Raw genomic sequence first — 18,008 nt, 5'->3', positions numbered from 1 at the left:
TGAGGGGTGGTCTATTTGCACTGTTTAGGATAATTAATGGAATTGATAGGGTCAATAGAGAGAAACTATTTCCTTTGGTGGGGGTTTTCAGAACCAGGAAGCACAATCTTACAATTAGAGCTATCCATATAGACTTTTCCACACCAACAAATTGAAATCTGGAATACTGTGCTCCAAATGCTATTGAGAGCAAGATCAATTGAAAATGTTCAAACAGATAATTATTTTATTGGATAAGGGTATGGGACCAAGACAGGTAGCTGAAACTAAGTTGCAGACAACCATGATCTAATTAGTTTATTTGGAATCACAAGCTTCTGGAGGCACCTGATGAAGGAGCTGTACTCCGAAAGCTTGTGATTCCAAATAAACCTGTTGGACTTTAACTTGATGATGTAAGACTTCTTACTATGCTCACCCCAATCCAACACCAGCATCTCCACATCATGATCTAAATAGTGGAATGGACGAATGGCTACTCTTGTTCCTATGTTTCTCGTTGTTTGACTTTCTCTGCTCCAAGGAGAAAGATTCTCCAGTCTCTGTGCAGAACTAAAGTTACCCATTCATTGCATAATTCTAGTAAATTATCTCTGCATCCTCTCCATAGCCCAACTTCCTTCCTGAAGTGTGTGGGCACAATGCTAATAGCTAGGGGATGACCAATGATTTATAATGGTTTAGCATCATTTCCTTGCCTTTATACTTTATGCCCCAGTAGAGGATTCCTTATGCTTTTTCAAAAATGCCTCATCAACTTGCCCTTCCACCGTTAATGATTTGTTTATCAGCTCTCTCTGTTTCTGCACCTACTTTGAGACTGTCCCGTTTAGGTATGGCTGTAAGCCATCGCTCAGCTGGTTACAGTATTTCCTTGAGTGAGAAGATTATGGCTTCAAATCCAAAATCAAGGCAGACACTTCAGTACAGCACTGAGGGAATGCTGAACAGTTGGAGGTGCAGCTGTCTAGGATCAAGATGTTACTCTAGGTGGATGTAAAACGATCACTATTTCAAAGAAGAGCAGAGGAGTGCATCATTACTCCCCGGGCAATATTTATCGGTAAACCAACATCACTTTCAGAAAACGGGCGGGATTTTCCATCCGTTGCCTTTTTTTTGCATTACAACAGTGACTATACTCCAAAAGTATTTTGTTGGCTAGAAAAGATCTTGGGATGTCATTAGGCTGTTAAAGACAGGATACAAATGCAGGTCTTTAATGCAATTTTGTATTATGTACATTAATGCTGTTTCTTTGGAATGGGGTTTACAGATCTGCTGCTTTGGGCCGAATCGCACAGGATTGGGCAGTTGGTCTCCCAAGCATTGATGCTGGTCAACCAAGAGAAAATGTCCTGGCTGTCATGACTTGCAATGAAACTCCAGTGCCTGAGCCCGGCAGGCCTCCCTGCTGTTTGGAAGTCCACCAATTTATTCATATTTGTGAGGATGATGACTTCAGGGCCATCAAAAATTACCTGGAAACCCTGTGACTCCATTGAGAGCCATTAGGGGAGCAAGGAGGAGAGGGAGACTCAAAGCAGAAGCTAAATGATATGGACATTGTGGAGAAGGTGCAAAACAGATTTACTAAAATGATACCATACCTGGGGCTGGTTTAGCACAGGGCTAAATGGCTGGCTTTGAAAGCAGACCAAGGCAGGCCAGCAGCACGGTTCAATTCCCGTACCAGCCTCCCCGAACAGGCGCTGAAATGTGGCGACTAGGGGCTTTTCACAGTAATTTCATTTGAAGCCTACTTGTGACAATAAGTGATTTTCATTTCATTTCATTTTTCATTCACCTGAGATGTTAAACTTATAAGGAAAGATTGAATAGGATGGGCTCTCTTCTCTCAAACAGAGAAGATTGAGGAATGATCTGACAAAGGTCATCAAGATATGAGTTTGATAAAGCAGCTATAGAGAAAGTCATGGGACAGATATTTAATGAATTCAAAATCCATTCATTCACTTGCAAAGTTGCAATTACTCCTGAGTCAACATTTTCACTTATTGGAGAGACTAGAACTCAGGATCATAAATTAAGATAGTCACTTATTAAACCAATAGTGAATCTGAAAGAAACATTTATAACCAAGAAGTGGTTGGACTGTGGAATCTACTATCACGAGAAGTAGTTGAGGTGACTCGTACACATGCATTTAATGGATAGCTGTATAAACACGTGTGGGCAAAGAGTATAGACGGATATGCTGATATGGTGAGAAGAAGGATGGGGAGAGGTTCATGTGTAACATTAATACCAGCAAGGTCCTTTTGGGCTGAATGGTCTGTTTCTCAGCTATATGCACACTATATAACTGGACGGAGTGAGATAGAATCATGAACTGGGGAGAGAAAGAAAGAGATGAATACAAATTGTGGAGGGAGGGAACAAGAGAAGTACAAACTTGAGGGAGACAGGGTGGCAAAGGATAAGTTCATGTTGGCCTGTGATGTGTACTGTTGTATAATGTGTCATGTTTTCAGAGTCAGGCTGTTCTGGGTCTTCTCTGAGGACTATAAGCCTCTTCTCAAATGTTTGGAAGATGCTGTCTGAGGAGGCTTGCTGAGTTCCTGCAGTGCATCATCTAGATGGTACATACTCCTATCACTGTGCGTTGGTTGTGAAGGGGGTGAGGTTTTGGGGGCTAGGGTGTCAACCAAGCGAGCTGATTTTTCTAGATGGTGTTGAGCTTCTTGAGTGTTGTTGGAGCTGCACTCATCCAGGCAAGTGGGGAGTATTCCATCACCTGACTTGTGCCTTGTAGATTGTTCCCAGGCTTTGTGGAGTCAGGAGGTGAGTTGCTCACCACAGGATTCCTAGCTTCTGGCCTGTACTTGTAGTCACGATATTTATGTGGCTCGTCCAGTTTAATTTCTGGTCCATGGTAACCCCCAAGGATGTTGACAGTATGGGTTCAGTGATGGTAATGCCATTGACTGTCAAGGGAGATGGTCATTGCCTGGCACATGTGTGGCATGAGTATTACTGGTCACTTGTCAACCCAAGCCTGGATATTGTCCAGGTCTTGCAGCATTTGGGCATGGACTGCTTCAGTATTCCGCGAATGGTGCTGAACATTGTGCAACTATCAGCGGCCATCCCCACTTCTGAGCTTATGATGGAGAGAAGGTCATTGACGAAGCAGCTGAAGACGATTGGGCTCGGACAATACCTGAGGACCTCCAACAACTACAACTGACTTCCTTTGTTCTTGGTATGACTCCAACCAATAGCGAGCTTTCCCCCTGACTCCCATTGACTCCAGTTTTGCTAGGGTGTTTTGATGCCATACACAGTCAAATGCTGCAATAGTCTTTCAGCATGGTAGCACAGTGGTGAGCACTGTTGCTTCACAGCCCCAGGATCGATTCCCTGCTGGGTCACTGTCTGTGCGGAATCTGCACGTTCTCCCTGTGTTTGCATGGGTTTCCTCCGGGTGCTCCGGTTTCCTCTCACAAGTCCTGAAAGACATGCTGTTATGTAATTTGGACATTCTGAATTCTCCCTCAGTGTAAGTACCCGACCAGGTGCCAGAATGTGGCGACTAGGGGCTTTTCACAGTAACTTCATTGCAGTGTTGATGTAAGCGTATTTGTGACAATAAAGAGTATTATTATGAACAGGTTATTGTTAAGAAAGTACTGTTTGATAGCACTGTTGATGATTCTTTCCATCACGTTGCTGATGATTGAGAATAAACTGATGGGGTGCTAATTGGCTGGATTGGATTTGTACGGTTTGTTGTGTACAGGACGTATTAGAACAATTTTCCACATTGCTGGGTAGATGCCAGTGTTCTGGCTGTACTGGAGAAAGGTTGGTTCGGGATGCGACAAGTTCTCGAGCTCAAGTCGTTAGCACTATTGCCGGAATATAGTCAGGGGCCATAGCCTTTACAGTATCCAGTATCTTCAGCCCTTTCTCTTGATTCGATTTATTATTGTCACATGTGTTAGTATACAGTGAAAAGTATTGTTTCTTGCATGCTGTACAAACAATGCATACCGTACATAGGGAAGGAAGGAGAGACTGCAGAATATAATGTTACAGTTATAGCAAGGTGTTGAGAAAAGATCAACTTAATACGAGGTAGGTCCATTCAAAAGTCTGATGGCAGTCGTGAAGAAGCTGTTCTTGAGTTGGTACGTGACGTCAAACTTTGGTATCTTTTTCCTGATGGAAGAAGGTGGAAGAGAGTATGTCGGGGTGCATGGGGTCATGAATTATACTGGCTGCGACTTCCGGTTGCGGCGATGTACTGCTAAGCCGCACGTTTCGGCAGCTCCCGTTCTAACGGACGTTTGGGCTCTTTTTGGGAGCCGCAACGGAAATTTTTTCGGACCAAACCCAGTGTGGGGTGATGAAGGAAGGAGTCCCCCCTGGTGTATATGGAAAAGATCGGTGGTAGTGGCCAGATTGCGAAGGATCCTTTGGAGCAGCGGCAGAGAAGAGAAGGAAGAAGCAAGATGACGACGGATGGAGCCCAGACGACATGGGGCCCGGATCAGCAGGAATTCCTCCGATGGTGTGTGGAGGAATTAAAGAAGGAGGTGCTGGCACCGATGTTGTTGGCAATCAAAGGGCTAAAAGAAACGCAAAAGGCCCAGGCGATAGAGCTCCGTGGGATGAAGGCGAAGGCAGCTGAGAATGAGGATGAGATTCTGGGCCTAGCGGTAAAAATGGAGACGCGCGAGGCGCTACATAAGAGGTGTATCGAAAGGCTCGAAGCCTTGGAGAACAGCACGAGGAGAAAGAACCTCCGGATTCTGGGTCTCCCCGAGGGAGTGGAGGGAGCTGACGTTGGGGCTTATGTGAGCACGATGCTCCATTCGCTAATGGGAGCTGAGGCCCCCTTGGGACCCCTGGAGGTGGAAGGGGCTCACTGGGTCCTTGCGAGGAGACCCAAGGCTGGAGAACCACCAAGGGCGATAGTGGTGAGATTTCACTGCTTCACCGACAGAGAGGCGGTTTTGAGCAGGGCCAAGAAGGTACGGAGTAGCAGGTGGGAGAAGGCGGTGATACGAGTGTATCAGGACTGGAGCACGGAGGTAGCGAGAAGGAGAGCGAGCTTTAATCGGGCCAAGGCGGCGCTACACAAGAAGAAAGTGAAGTTTGGGATGCTGCAGCCGGCGCGATTGTGGGTCACGTACCAAGATAGACACTACTACTTTGAAACGTCGGACGAGGCATGGACCTTCATCCAAGAAGAGAAATTGGACCAGAACTGAGGGACTGATGCTGTGGGGGAGATGACTATGTACAGAAATGTAAATTGGGGAATGGGAGGTTCACCGTATCGGGACGATAGATGGGGTTTTTTTTTTCTCTTCTTGACAGCGGGACACTGAGAAATGTGGGCGCTGGTGGAAAAAGGGACAGAGGTGGGGGATGGGGGAGCTGTGCCATAGGGGGCGGGGCTGATCCAGGAAAGCGCTTTTTTTTTTCCCCGCGCTAGGGACATGATGGCGGGAAGATAGGCGCAAGGAGGATGAGAGTTCCACACACAGGGTGGTCAAGGAGAGAGCGGGGGAAGCCGGGGTCAGTTGGAGTCAGCTGACTTTCGGAAACATTATGGGGGGAGTAACCATGCTAGATGGGGATCTAGCGGGGGGGGGGCAGGGGGGGTCAACTGGGTTGCTGCTGCTGGGATCGAGAGGGAGCTGGCAAGGCAAGAGGTGGTCGGGGCGGGAGTGCGCCGCCTGGGGGACGGGTGGGTGCGCCTGGACGTGGGATTGGCCTAGAGTAGGGGATGGCTTGTTGGCAGGGGGGGGGGGGGGGGGGCGGGCAGCCCCCCAATCCGGCTGATCACGTGGAATGTGAGAGGCCTAAATGGGCCGATTAAGAGGACCCGCGTGTTCGCGCACTTAAAGGGACTGAAGACAGACGTGGTCATGCTTCAGGAGACTAATCTGAAGGTGGCGGATCAGGTTGGGTTAAGGAAAGGATGGGTGGGACAGGTGTTCCACTTGGGGTTGGACGCAAAAAATAGAGGGGTGGCGATATTGGTGGGGAAACGGGTGTCGTTCGAGGCTAGGAATATAGTGGTGGACTACGGTGGTAGATACGTGATGGTGAGTGGTAGATTGCAGGGAAGGGAGGTCGTGCTGGTAAATGTATATGCCCCGAACTGGGATGATGCGGGATTTATGAAGCGGATGCTGGGACGTATCCCGGACCTGGAGGTAGGAAGCCTGGTAATGGGGGGGGATTTCAAAACTGTGCTGGATCCAGGATTAGATCGGTCTAAATCCAGGACCGGAAGAAGGCCGGCAGCGGCCAAGGTGCTCAGGGGGTTTATGGAGCAAATGGGGGAGTGGATCCGTGGAGATCTGCTAGGCCGTTGGCCAAAGAGTTTTCCTTTTTCTCCCATGTTCAGAAGGTATACTCCCGGATAGATTTCTTTGTTTTGAGCAGGGCACTGATTTAGAGGGTGGCAGGAACGGAGTATTCGGCCATAGCCGTTTCAGACCATGCCCCGCATTGGGTGGATCTGGAACTAGGAGAGGAGAGGGAACAGCGCCCACTCTGGCGACTGGATGTGGGACTATTGGCAGATGAGGGGGTCTGTGGAAGGGTGCGGGGATGTATTGAGAGGTACCTGGAGGCCAATGATGATGGTGAGGTCCAGGTGGGGGTAGTATGGGAAGCGCTGAAGGTGGTGGTTAGGGGAGAGCTGATCTCCATTAGGGCTTACAAGGAGAAAAAAGAGGGCAAAGAAAGGGAGAGATTAGTGGGGGAGATTTTGAGTGTGGATAAAAGATATGCGGAGGCCCCGGATGAAGGACTATATAGAGAGAGGCGAAGACTTCAGACGGAGTTTAACCTGCTGACCACAGGGAAGGCAGAGGCACAGTGGAGGAAGGCACAGGGGATGAGATACGAATATGGGGAAAAGGCGAGCCGGCTGCTGGCCCACCAGCTTCGTAAGAGGATAGCGGCGAGGGAAATAGGGGGAGTTAGGGATGAAACGGGAACTACGGTGCGGAGTGCAGGGAAGGTAAATGAGGTGTTTAAGACCTTTTATGAGAGGCTATATAGGTCCCAACCCCCCGGAGGGAAAAGAGGGGATACAACAGTTCTTGGACCAACTAAGGTTTCCGAGGGTGGAGGAGCAGGGGGTGGCAGGTCTGGGGGCGCCAATCAGGGTGGACGAGGTGACTAAAGGGCTGGGGAACATGCAGGCAGGGAAGGCCCCGGGACCAGACGGGTTCCCGGTGGGATTTTACAGGAAATATGTGGACTTGTTGGCCCCGCTGCTGGCGAGAACCTTTAACGAGGCCAGAGAAGGGGGGATACTACCCCCGACAATGTCGGAGGCGACGATATCATTAATCCTGAAGCGAGATAAAGATCCGCTGCAATGCGGGTCATATAGGCCTATCTCGCTCCTGAATGTAGACGCCAAGTTGCTGGCAAAAGTGCTGGCGACGAGGATCGAGGATTGTGTCCCGGGGGTGGTGCATGAAGACCAGACAGGGTTTGTAAAGGGGAGGCAATTGAATGTCAACGTGCAACGGCTGTTGGAGGTGATAATGATGCCCCCAGCGGAGGGGGAGGCAGAGGTAGTGGCAGCGATGGATGCAGAGAAGGCATTTGATAGGGTAGAGTGGGAGTATTTATGGGAGGTGTTGAGGAGGTTTGGGTTCGGGGAGGGGTTTGTCAGTTGGGTCAAACTCCTCTATGGGGCCCCAGTGGCAAGTGTAGTCACAAATCGGCAGAGATCGGAGTATTTTCGGTTGCACAGGGGAACAAGGCAGGGGTGCCCTCTGTCCCCATTTCTGTTCGCGCTGGCTATTGAACTACTGGCCATAGCATTGAGAGACTCTAGGAAATGGAGGGGGGTGGTTAGAGGGGGAGAGGAACACCGAGTGTCACTCTACGCAGATAATCTACTGCTGTATGTGGCGGATCTTGTGGAGGGGATGACAGAGGTTATACAGATATTGAGGGAGTTTGGAGATTTTTCGTGATAGAGGCTTAATATGGGGAAGAGTGAGCTTTTCGTAGTACACCCCGGGGACCAGGGAAGAGGGATAGACGGCCTGCCGCTAAGGAGAGCGGAAAGGAGCTTCCGATATTTGGGGATTCAGGTAGCCAGGAGCTGGGGAACTTTACACAAACTCAATCTGACGCGGCCGGTTGTGCAGATGGAGGAGGATTTCAAGAGGTGGGATATGCTGCCGCTCTCATTGGCGGGCTGAGTGCAGGCGGTCAAGATGATGGTCCTCCCAAGGTTTCTTTTTGTGTTTCAATGTCTCCCCATTTTGATCACTAAGGCCTTTTTTAAGAAAATAGACAGGAGTGTTATGAGTTTCGTGTGGGCAGGGAAGACCCCGAGCGTAAGGAGGGGGTTCCTGCAGCGTAGCAGGGACAGAGGGGGACTGGCGTTGCCGAATCTGGACGATTATTACTGTGGCGATGGTTCGCAAGTGGATGAGTGAGGGAGAGGGGGCGGCGTGGAAGAGGCTGGAGATGGCATCCTGTAAAGGAACGAGCCTAAAGGCGCTGGTGACGGCGCCGCTACCGCTCTCCCCGAAAAGGTATACCACGAACCCAGTAGTGGGGGGAGCACTATTTTTTGTTACTTTGTTAGTTCACTATTTTATTTAAATAATATTACTTATTAGTTATTGTGTTATCTTTTATGTTGATTTGTAAGGTGGTAAAATTGTGTTTGAAAACTTTAATAAAATATATATTTTTAAAAAATTATACTGGCTGCCTTTCCGAGGCAACGGGAATTGTAGACAGAGTCAATGGATGGGAGGCTGGCTTGCGTGATGGATTGGTCTACATTCACGACCTTTTGTAGATTCCTGCTGTTTGTGCAGAGCAGGATCCATACCAAGCTGTGATACAACCAGAAAGAATGCTTTCAATGGTGCATCTGTAGAAGTTGGTGAGGGTCGTAAGTGACATGCCAAATTTACTTAGTCTTCTGAGAAAGTAGAGTTGTTGGTGGGCTTTCTTAATGTCATGCGGAGTGAATAGAATTAGCTGAAGATTGATATCTGTGATGCTTGGGTCTTCCGGAGGAGGGCAAGGTGGATCATCCACTCAATACGTTTGGTCTGGGTTGCCACAAATGCTTCAGCCTTGTTTGTTGCACTGATGTGCTGCATCCTTGAGGATGGGACTATTTCAGGACCCCCCTCCTTCAATCAGTTTGTTTAATTAAGTTGAAAGCTAGCAAAACAATAGCCTTGCATGTACAGAATTAATCCCATCTTCTGTTAATACATCAGAGGCTTCTAATTTCATTTTGGTTTAGAATGAGAACAAGAAGGTTGTCGTTTCCTGCCACATTCTATACCCTGAGATGTTATATGAGACTCCCCAACTACTGTTGCCACTGGAGATAAATGTATGCGAGAAATATTAGTAATATGAACTGTGGGTGAACTTAAGAACGTGACTTGGCAACAATTTGAAATATAATGTTTTTAAAAACTCTGTTCCTGCCACATTGCAGTGGGTTAAAGCTGTGATTTTGGCACCAATGCGTAGAATGCTTTTACATAATATTATAACGTACAGTTTCATGAATTTGTGCTCTTGGAATTGTGTTGTATGCTGACAAAGTATATATCAGGAATTTGAGCACAACCATTCATGCGATTTTATATATTATCCCAACTCTGCCCTCCCAACTAAGCTGACTCTGTGCTCTTTCAAAAATCTAAACCAATCCTGAAAATGTGAAAACATGAAATGAAAATGAAAATCGCTTATTGTCACAAGTAGGCTTCAAATGAAGTTACTGTGAAAAGCCTCTAGTCGCCACATTCCGGCGCCTGTTCGGGGAGGCTGGTACGGGAATTGAGCCGTGCTGCTGGTCTGCCGTGATCTGCTTTCAAAGCCAGCGATTTAGCCCAGTGTGCTAAATAGCCCTTAGCTTAAAGCACCTAGTCACCACATTCCGGCGCCTGTTCGGGGAGGCTGGTACGGGAATTGAACCTGCGCTGCTGCCATTGTTCGGCATTACAAGCCAGCTGTTTAGCCCACTGTGCTAAACCATATGTCCAAATGGAAATCTGCTCATTTAGCAGCCAGTAGGGTTGAAATGTCATTCTTATCTATATTATACCTAAATCAAACAACAGCTTGGATTTATACAATACATTTAATGCAGCAACAACATCCCAAGGCACATCAAAGGAGCGTAGGAAAATTGACCCTGAATATGGAGTGGAAATGTTTGACATGGTGATTTTAGACTTGATCAAAGAGATGAGGTTTGAGGAGACCTTAAAGAATGCAAGAGGTTTTGGAAGGGAATTTCAGAATTTAGGATGTAGACAATTTACAATAGAGTGCCAAAGTGGGACAAAGGAATTTTTGGATGTGCCAGATTTAAAGCAAAGCAAGAACACTGTAGTATAGTGAAATTTTGCAATACAAGCAAATGATGAATTAACATCAGAATGTGAATTTCAAATTTGAGGAGTTTGGGGACTGGGGATGGGAACCAATTTAAGTCCAGTGAATAACATGGAGAATGGATGAGTGGGACATTGGTATCAAATAGGATGCAAGCGACAAAGGTTTGGATGAACAAAGTTCAATGGAACGTGGAAACTCGGAGGTTGGTCAGAATAACATTGGAAAAGTCAAGTTTGGAGGTAACAAGCATGGATGAGAGTTTCAGGGACAGAGATGTGTGAAACTTGGTGGCCTTTTTAATGGTGAGGGTGGAAGTTTCAGACGCTTAGAGATTGGGAACAATCTTTGAAACCTGAGACAATGGCTAGAGTCAATTGATGGCCAAATATTACTCTCTAGTGACATTAGGAAATAAGCCACATATATTCGGTATAATCTAAATTGACTAAAACATATTTATTATATCTTTTTCCTCCTATTAAAAACATAACAATTGGATACAGATTATTGATGTTTGCCTTTTGTACTTTTCTCAACAGTGCAAGCATGTCTACGACTAACAATCACTACTTTCAGTACAAGGGCTGTAACTTTGTTTCCACTATCTACACAAAGGAACATTTAGAACAACTGCAACATTTTGAAATAAAGGACACAGATGTCTTCATTGTGACGTACCCTAAATCTGGTAAGAAACTTGTTAGTTTCTGAATGTACATACATAGAGTTTCACAGAGATTACTGTTTATACTCCTTTTATGACTCTGGCCTGCCCCCAACCAGTGGTGAGTATTTGATTTTAAAGCAACACCCTCCCAGGAGGCCTGCCATGTTAAGTACTGATGCCAACATTAAGAATTATGTGCCTGCGTTCAATATTGTCTGAAGTTTAACATAATTCCTCTAAGCTGCTCCCATGCCCCCTACAATTGAGTTTCCTTCTACAATCCAATGTCTAGATAATGAGACCTGGGGTTGTGGTATTAAAATCCCATGTGTGAACTGTATGGTGCGATTTTTGCATGTGCCCCATGTGCATTCCTGTGATAATTAGAAAGCAGACGAGAGGGTGGCCTGATAGAAGTCTTCAAGGTTATGAATTGGTATGGTAGGGTTGATGCAAATAAAATGCTTCTACTTGTGGGAGAGCCTAGAACTAAAATCAAAGAATGGTTACAGCACAGAATATTGCCAGTCTGCCTATACTGTCTCTCTGCAAGAACAAAGCCTCACTGTCCTGCCTTTTCCCCATAGCTCTGCAACTTTTTTCTCTTCAGGTAATAATGCAATTTCCTTTTGAAAGCGTCCACCATGCTTTCAGGCAGTACATTCTAGATCCTAGCCACTTGCCACGTAGAAAAAGGTTTTCCGTATATCAACATTTGGTCTTTTGCCAATCACTTAAAAGGTAAAAGAACAGACAAGAGGCTTCAAATAAGTAGAGTTTGCACATTCTCCCCATGTCTGCGTGGGTTTCACCCCTACAACCCAATGATGTGCAGGGTAGGTGGATTGACCATGCTAAATTACCCCTTAATTGAAAAAAATAATTGGGTATTCTAAATTATTATTATTTTTTTTAAAAGAACAGACAAGAGGCCACAAACAAAGTCAGTCATTGATAAATCCATAAGAAAATTCAGGAGATTGGAATGTGAAATTCGCTACACAAGGAAAAGTTGAGGCGAATGGGGTAGACAACAACAACTTGTGTTTGTCTTTGGCAGCCTTCCATTTCATCAGATGATGGTTTGCACCTTGGGGGTCAACTCTGTATTAAACATCACCTGGTTCAGCTCAGGTGTCCCACTTTGGCAAAGCAGACTGCGTTACTTGCTGCAGCTGAAGACATTTACTGAGGACATTTGCAGGCCTCTGTTTTTGTATAGCACTTTTTTTAACACAGTAAAGTTATCAAACAAAATTTGACACTAAAGCACGTCAGGAAAAGTGAGGGCAGACTTGGTCAAAGAGGTCAGCTTAAAGATATAGGCTTAAAGATATAGGCAAGATGTAGGCTTAGGGGCTCAACATAGTTGCAAATGATGGACTATTAAAATTGGGAATGCACAAGAGGCCAGAATTGGTTGAATGCAGATATTTCCGAGCATTGCAGGACTTGAGACAGTTTGAAAAAAATTAATTTAGAGTACCCAATTTGGGTTGTGGGGTGAGACCCATGCAGACACGGGGAAAATGTGCAAACTCCACACGGCCAGTGACCCAGGGCCAGGATCGAACCTGGGTCCTTGGTGCCATGAGGCAGCAGTGCTAACCACTGCACCACCATGCTGCCCAGGGCTTGAGGCAATTATAGAGATTTGGGGGTGGTTAGTGGTGAGGCCATGAGGGTATTTACAAACAAGGTCTTGAAATTTAAAACTGAGGCATTGCTTAACCAGGAGCCAACATAGGTCAGTGAGCACAGAGGTGATAGGTGCAGGAGACCTCCAGGAGGACAATGGAATGCTTTAGGGATGTCGTCAAAGCATTCTTGAAGAGTTCAAGTATCTCCACTGACTCAAAGGGGTCCCTGGCTTGTGACTGACCAAAATGGAGAAAGTTCAATCGGGAAGGCACTAAACAAAACAAGGGCTTTGTTGGGTACGCTCAAGAGGTGCAGTTGAGGCATCAACAACTCATCGATCCAAACCTCCAAGCACCTCCTGCCCCTCAGGTGGCAGAGTCCACAGATCACAGATTGGGCTTCTCAGCCATCTCAGACCACATTTGAATCAGTATGGATGCAAGCCATCCTCGGTCTCGAGGGACTGCCTAACAAGAAGATGGGTGAATGGAACTTGCTGCATGCTTAGTTTTCAATGACCTAAAGGGTGGTGAGTGGGGGGCCAGTTAAGAGTATTCAAATTAGTTAAGTCCAGAGGCTAGAGGTAACAACCACTTGGATAAAGGTTTCAGCAGCAGATGGCTGAAGCAGGGGTGTAGTCAGGAGATGTTACAGAAGTGGAGATAGGTGATTTTTTTTTTTAGTGTACCCAATTCACTTTTACCAATTAAGGGGCACTTTAGCGTGGCCAATCCACCTAACCTGCACATCTTTGGATTGTGGGAGCTAAACCAACGCAAACACTGGAAGAATGTGCAAACTCCACACGGACAGGATATGGTGATTTTAATGATTGTGCAGAAGGGGTCGGAAGCTTATCTTGGGTCAAATATGACATTGCGGTTACATGAACAGCCTGGCTCAAACGCAGATAATTCCCAGGGAGAGGGATAGAGTCGGTGGCTTGGGATTGGAGTTTGTGGTGGGGGATCATATATTTAGTTGGAAGAAACTTTTGCTCAGTCAGTACTGGATTTCAGACAAGCAGTCTGATAATAGTCAATAAAGCGGGTAGATGTGGTGATGAGGGAATATTGGGTGTCATCAGTGTATACCAGAATGAGGGATCTGATGCTGTGCCCTGAATTTTTCAGCTCCCAGGTCAGGAGAACAGAGTCGGGAAATTTCCTGGCTCTGAAAATCCAACCCAGGAGAAAGTGCCCAAGACGTTGGGATTTCTGTTCCAGGGTGGCCAAGCTCTCTGGGAGTCAAGATGGGTGACCCCAGGATGAATGTGGAGGTTGCCAGGTGTGGAGGCAGGCTGCATGGAAGGTTTACTTTGGTGCTTTGGCACTTTGTCAGACATCTGTAGGAAAGCATTAAAACAGCCCTCCAGCCCTCACCCATCACAGCATTTCACTCCGCACACACTCCCCATGCCCCATTAATGCCAGGCCATGCCATCTCATGGCCACTGCCTATACTCATGGCCCCTCACACCCTCCATGCCAACCTACACCCTCCACCCACCCCATTGCTTTATCTAGCCCCAATCCCAACTATGCCAATCCATGCCTCCACCCACCACTCTTGCCCTTACACTAACTATGCCAAATCATTCAGTATCCACCAAGATCAGACCTGAGGACCCATGTTGAGATTAAATAAAGTAAAGTTCCAAGTATCTAATGCAGACTTATTTTTAAGACTTTGGAAAGACTATGGAAAGAAGCATTTGATTCCATAGGCTCATATCAAAGCTCTCTAACCACGTGGAGCAGTTAGTCAAACATTGAAATGGAAGGCAGCCCACGGTGATACTGGAAGGGAGGGAGCAGTAATTTTGGATGCCTTGATGGTGTGACAGTTATTTTTGACAGTTCCACTTGACGGTTGCTTTTGACATGTCTCATGCGATTATACACTTATTATGCACACATTTCCAATTTTAACAATTCCAAATGGGACCTGACCTACCCCAAAGGTGTCCCGGGACCATATCCAAAAGGGTACCCTACCTCTCCAAAGGACTCTGCAAAGTTAAAACCTGCTGCCAACTGATCTGCACACTTTGGGTTTCACTCGAGGTTAATGAAAATTGGACATGGCTAGAGGCAGCTACCTTTGCGAAAGGTACCTGAGCAAATCCTGACCTGGCCCCATTCACTCCCCTACAAAAATGGTAAGTGCCATGTTTTGGGGTGGTACTTCTGGATTTTGGCCTCCTCCACCATTTTCACCATGAGGGAGTGGCTCTCTGTTGTTACAAAAATCCAGGCCTGTGTTTTTGGGATGGTGTTATCAAGGAACAGCACCAGGTTAAAGTCCGACAGGTTTATTTGGAATCACTAGCTTTCAGAGCATAGCTCCTTCATCACCCCAGTCCAATGTTGGCATCTCCACAATAGGAACAGAATTAACCTTGGGAAGGAAGATTTTGTGCATAGTTATCTATATTTTAAATTTCTGCAAACTTGTGGATTCTTCAGCTTGACAGGAAGCCAAAGATGTGACTTCTAACCCTCTCCATGTTGGAGATGGGCCTTTTGAGCCGTCAGTTAAATCTCAATTAAATTCGGCTAGTAACCACATTGTTTCAAATAAATATAGTTTGCAAGAAACACATTTCAGTTACAGACTTCCCTGCTCCCACTGCTGGGAGAAATACACATTCCCGGAAAGTATGTACTTTGGGTGAATTTATCCTGCATGTGCTGAAGTTAACTTAATAGAAATGTTTTTTTACATAAATTAAACAAAATTCCGCCTAAGCAACATAGTTAATAATGTTACAGCATCCTTCACGTAAACAGCTTAGATTGCAAACCTGATAGTAGATGGAAGATGGTATTGGAGTCCAAGATCCAGCTCTGTTCCCTCAAGTATATTCTGATTAATCTGCCTTCCTAGTCTCCGTTTTAGCTGATGCTGTTAACAGTTCTCTCTCTTCAGGTGCTATCCCTCTCTCTTTTAAATGTGCTATCATCACCTCTATGACATTCTATGTGACTGTGAGATAGGTAAATTATCCCTCCTCATCCATTTAACCTGTCAGCAACATTTGAAGTGGATGACCAGCAAGTCATCCAGCTGAATGGGACTACTCCTTTACTGGTTCTATTCTTATGCAACTAGTAATAGCCAAAGTATCAGCTGTACTAGCTTCACCTCCTGCCTTACGTAATTATCTCAAGTGTCCCCCTAAGATCTGTCCTTGATCATAGAATCACAGAATTCCTACAGTGCAGAATGAGGCCACTTGGCCCATCGAGTCTGCACTAACCCTCCGAAAGAGCACCCCACCTCGGCCCATTCCCCTGCCCTACCCCCGCCACCCATAACCTAACCTGTACATCTTTGGACACTAATGGAAAATTTAGCATGGTCAAACCGCCTACCTGCACACCTTTGGACTATAGGAAGAAACTGGAGCACCCAGAGGAAACCCACGCAGATGTGGAGAGAATCTGCAAACTCCACACAGACAGTCACCCAGGTCGGAATCGAACTGGGGTCCCTGGCGCTGGGCCCGTACAATGCTGTTACAAAAATCCACCAAGCCACCTGATCTTCTCCCATTTCTCATCAACATGCTACCCCGTGATAACATTGCCTGACAGAACATCCTTAGTTTTCACAAGTGTGCAGTTGACACCCAGAAGTACCTCACCAACCTCTCTCTCAACCCCCTCCAGTATTGCTAAATTATCAGACAGGACTGAATGAGCAGAAATTTGCTCTAATTAAATATTGGGAAGACTGAAACCATTGTCTTCAGTCACTGCCCCAATTTCCATTCTCTAACTACTGACTCTACCCTCTTCCTGACAACAGTCGGAGACTGAATCAGACCGTTCACAACCTTGGTGCCATATTTGACCCAAAGCTTAGTTCGGAGCACACATTTATGTTATCACTGAGACTGCCTCTTTCCATCTCTGTAATGGAGGCTCTGCGTCAGCATATCTGCTGCGGAAACCTGCATTCGTGCCTTTGTTATCTCTCGCCTTGACTATCCAATGGATTCTTGGTTGGCCCAAATTCTACCCTCCATAAACCTGAAATTATCCAAAGCCCTGCTGCCCAATGCTCAACTCACACCAGGTTTTGCTCACCCAGAACTCCTGTGCTTGCTTCCCGACTTTTGCTCCTGATCCAGCAGTGCAACAATTTTAAAATCCTCATTCTTATTTTCAAATGACTCCATGGTCTCAATTCTCCCCAACTCTGTAATCTCCTCCAAACCCACAACCTGCCTGAAATATCTGTGATGCTCTAATTCTGATTTCCTGAGGATCCCTGCATTTAGTCACTCTCCAGTGGTGGCCGAGCCTTTGGCTGCCCAGGCCCAAAGCTCTGAAATTCACTCCTTGCACCTCTCTGCCAGTCTTCCATTCTTTTCTTCTTTAAGACATTTCTTAAAATGTATCCCTTTGCCCAACTTTTGGCCATTTGCCCTAATGTCTCCTTAGGTGAATCTATGTCTAATTTTGCTTTGTAATGCTTCTGCTATCCCATGTACCTTGAGGTATTTTATTATTTCAAGGATGTTACAGGTACAATAAAATAAGTGATTGCTGCCAGAAATGGCTAATAAACTTAAATCAGACTGTTGTGCCTTGGCGCGATGCCACATCTGTCACATCCTTGCAGCTCATTGGGCAAATGACCATGGATGTGACAGGCCACTGACATGATAGACAAATACAGCAGTAGTAGACACCGCTGACTTTTCAGGACCAACACAGGAGCAAGCCCAGTAAGGTACAAGGACATTCACAAATACCCAGCAGGGCGTTCACCATATATATGAAGTAGAAGAAGTTCAATGTTCGGGTTCTTAACACCACACACAGTAGACCAAGCCTAATTAAAAGAGCTATGAAAAGAGTTAATATTACTCATATCATGTTGATAAGTTAGTTGCATTATATTTGACTTTTTGTCGAATTAGTTAATTGAAGATTGTGGAGCAGAACATGACTGCGAGACAAGTGATACCCATTCCCAATTACAGAGACGTCACATGCACAGGTCCCCTGCTTGCACAAACCTTCAATCATCTGACCCTCTTACATCACCTAGTTTGACTGTTGGGGCTGTTAATCAGATGTAACTGTTGTAGTGCAAAGAAGAATGTTTTTGCACTGTAAAAAGGTGGCATCGCTAACCCCATTATTCCTGCCCCTTATCAGACTAACAGTCCTCCTTCTCATGTTGCAACTTTGCAGCAAAGATATGAGTGACCTTGTTTCCCATGCAATTAGCTCTGCTCTATTCCACATTCTTGCTAGTGGATATCATCCATCTTTTGATAACTTGGTAA

The 18,008-nt window shown here is 46.0% G+C and overlaps 1 protein-coding gene across 6 annotated transcripts in view; it reads left to right on the top strand.

The window, feature by feature from the left end:
* LOC140410813 (amine sulfotransferase-like) overlaps positions 1-18,008 on the top strand; it is a 94,335-nt gene that overhangs the window by 39,485 nt on the left and 36,842 nt on the right. For 5 of the 6 annotated variants that reach the window (XM_072499450.1, XM_072499451.1, XM_072499448.1 and 2 more), the window contains exon 3: positions 10,935-11,083. In XM_072499450.1, coding sequence (XP_072355551.1) covers positions 10,942-11,083 — 142 coding nt within the window. In that variant the 5' untranslated portion in view covers positions 10,935-10,941. Of the gene's footprint in view, positions 1-1,513; positions 1,578-10,934; positions 11,084-18,008 lie in introns of those variants that run through there. The other variant, XM_072499447.1, reaches the window with a different exon arrangement.

Source organism: Scyliorhinus torazame, chromosome 4 (assembly GCF_047496885.1).
Source record: "Scyliorhinus torazame isolate Kashiwa2021f chromosome 4, sScyTor2.1, whole genome shotgun sequence".
In the NCBI taxonomy this organism is placed as follows: domain Eukaryota; kingdom Metazoa; phylum Chordata; class Chondrichthyes; order Carcharhiniformes; family Scyliorhinidae; genus Scyliorhinus; species Scyliorhinus torazame.
The sequence above is the reverse complement of the archived record's forward strand: the minus strand, read 5'-3'. Positions and strand labels throughout refer to the sequence as shown.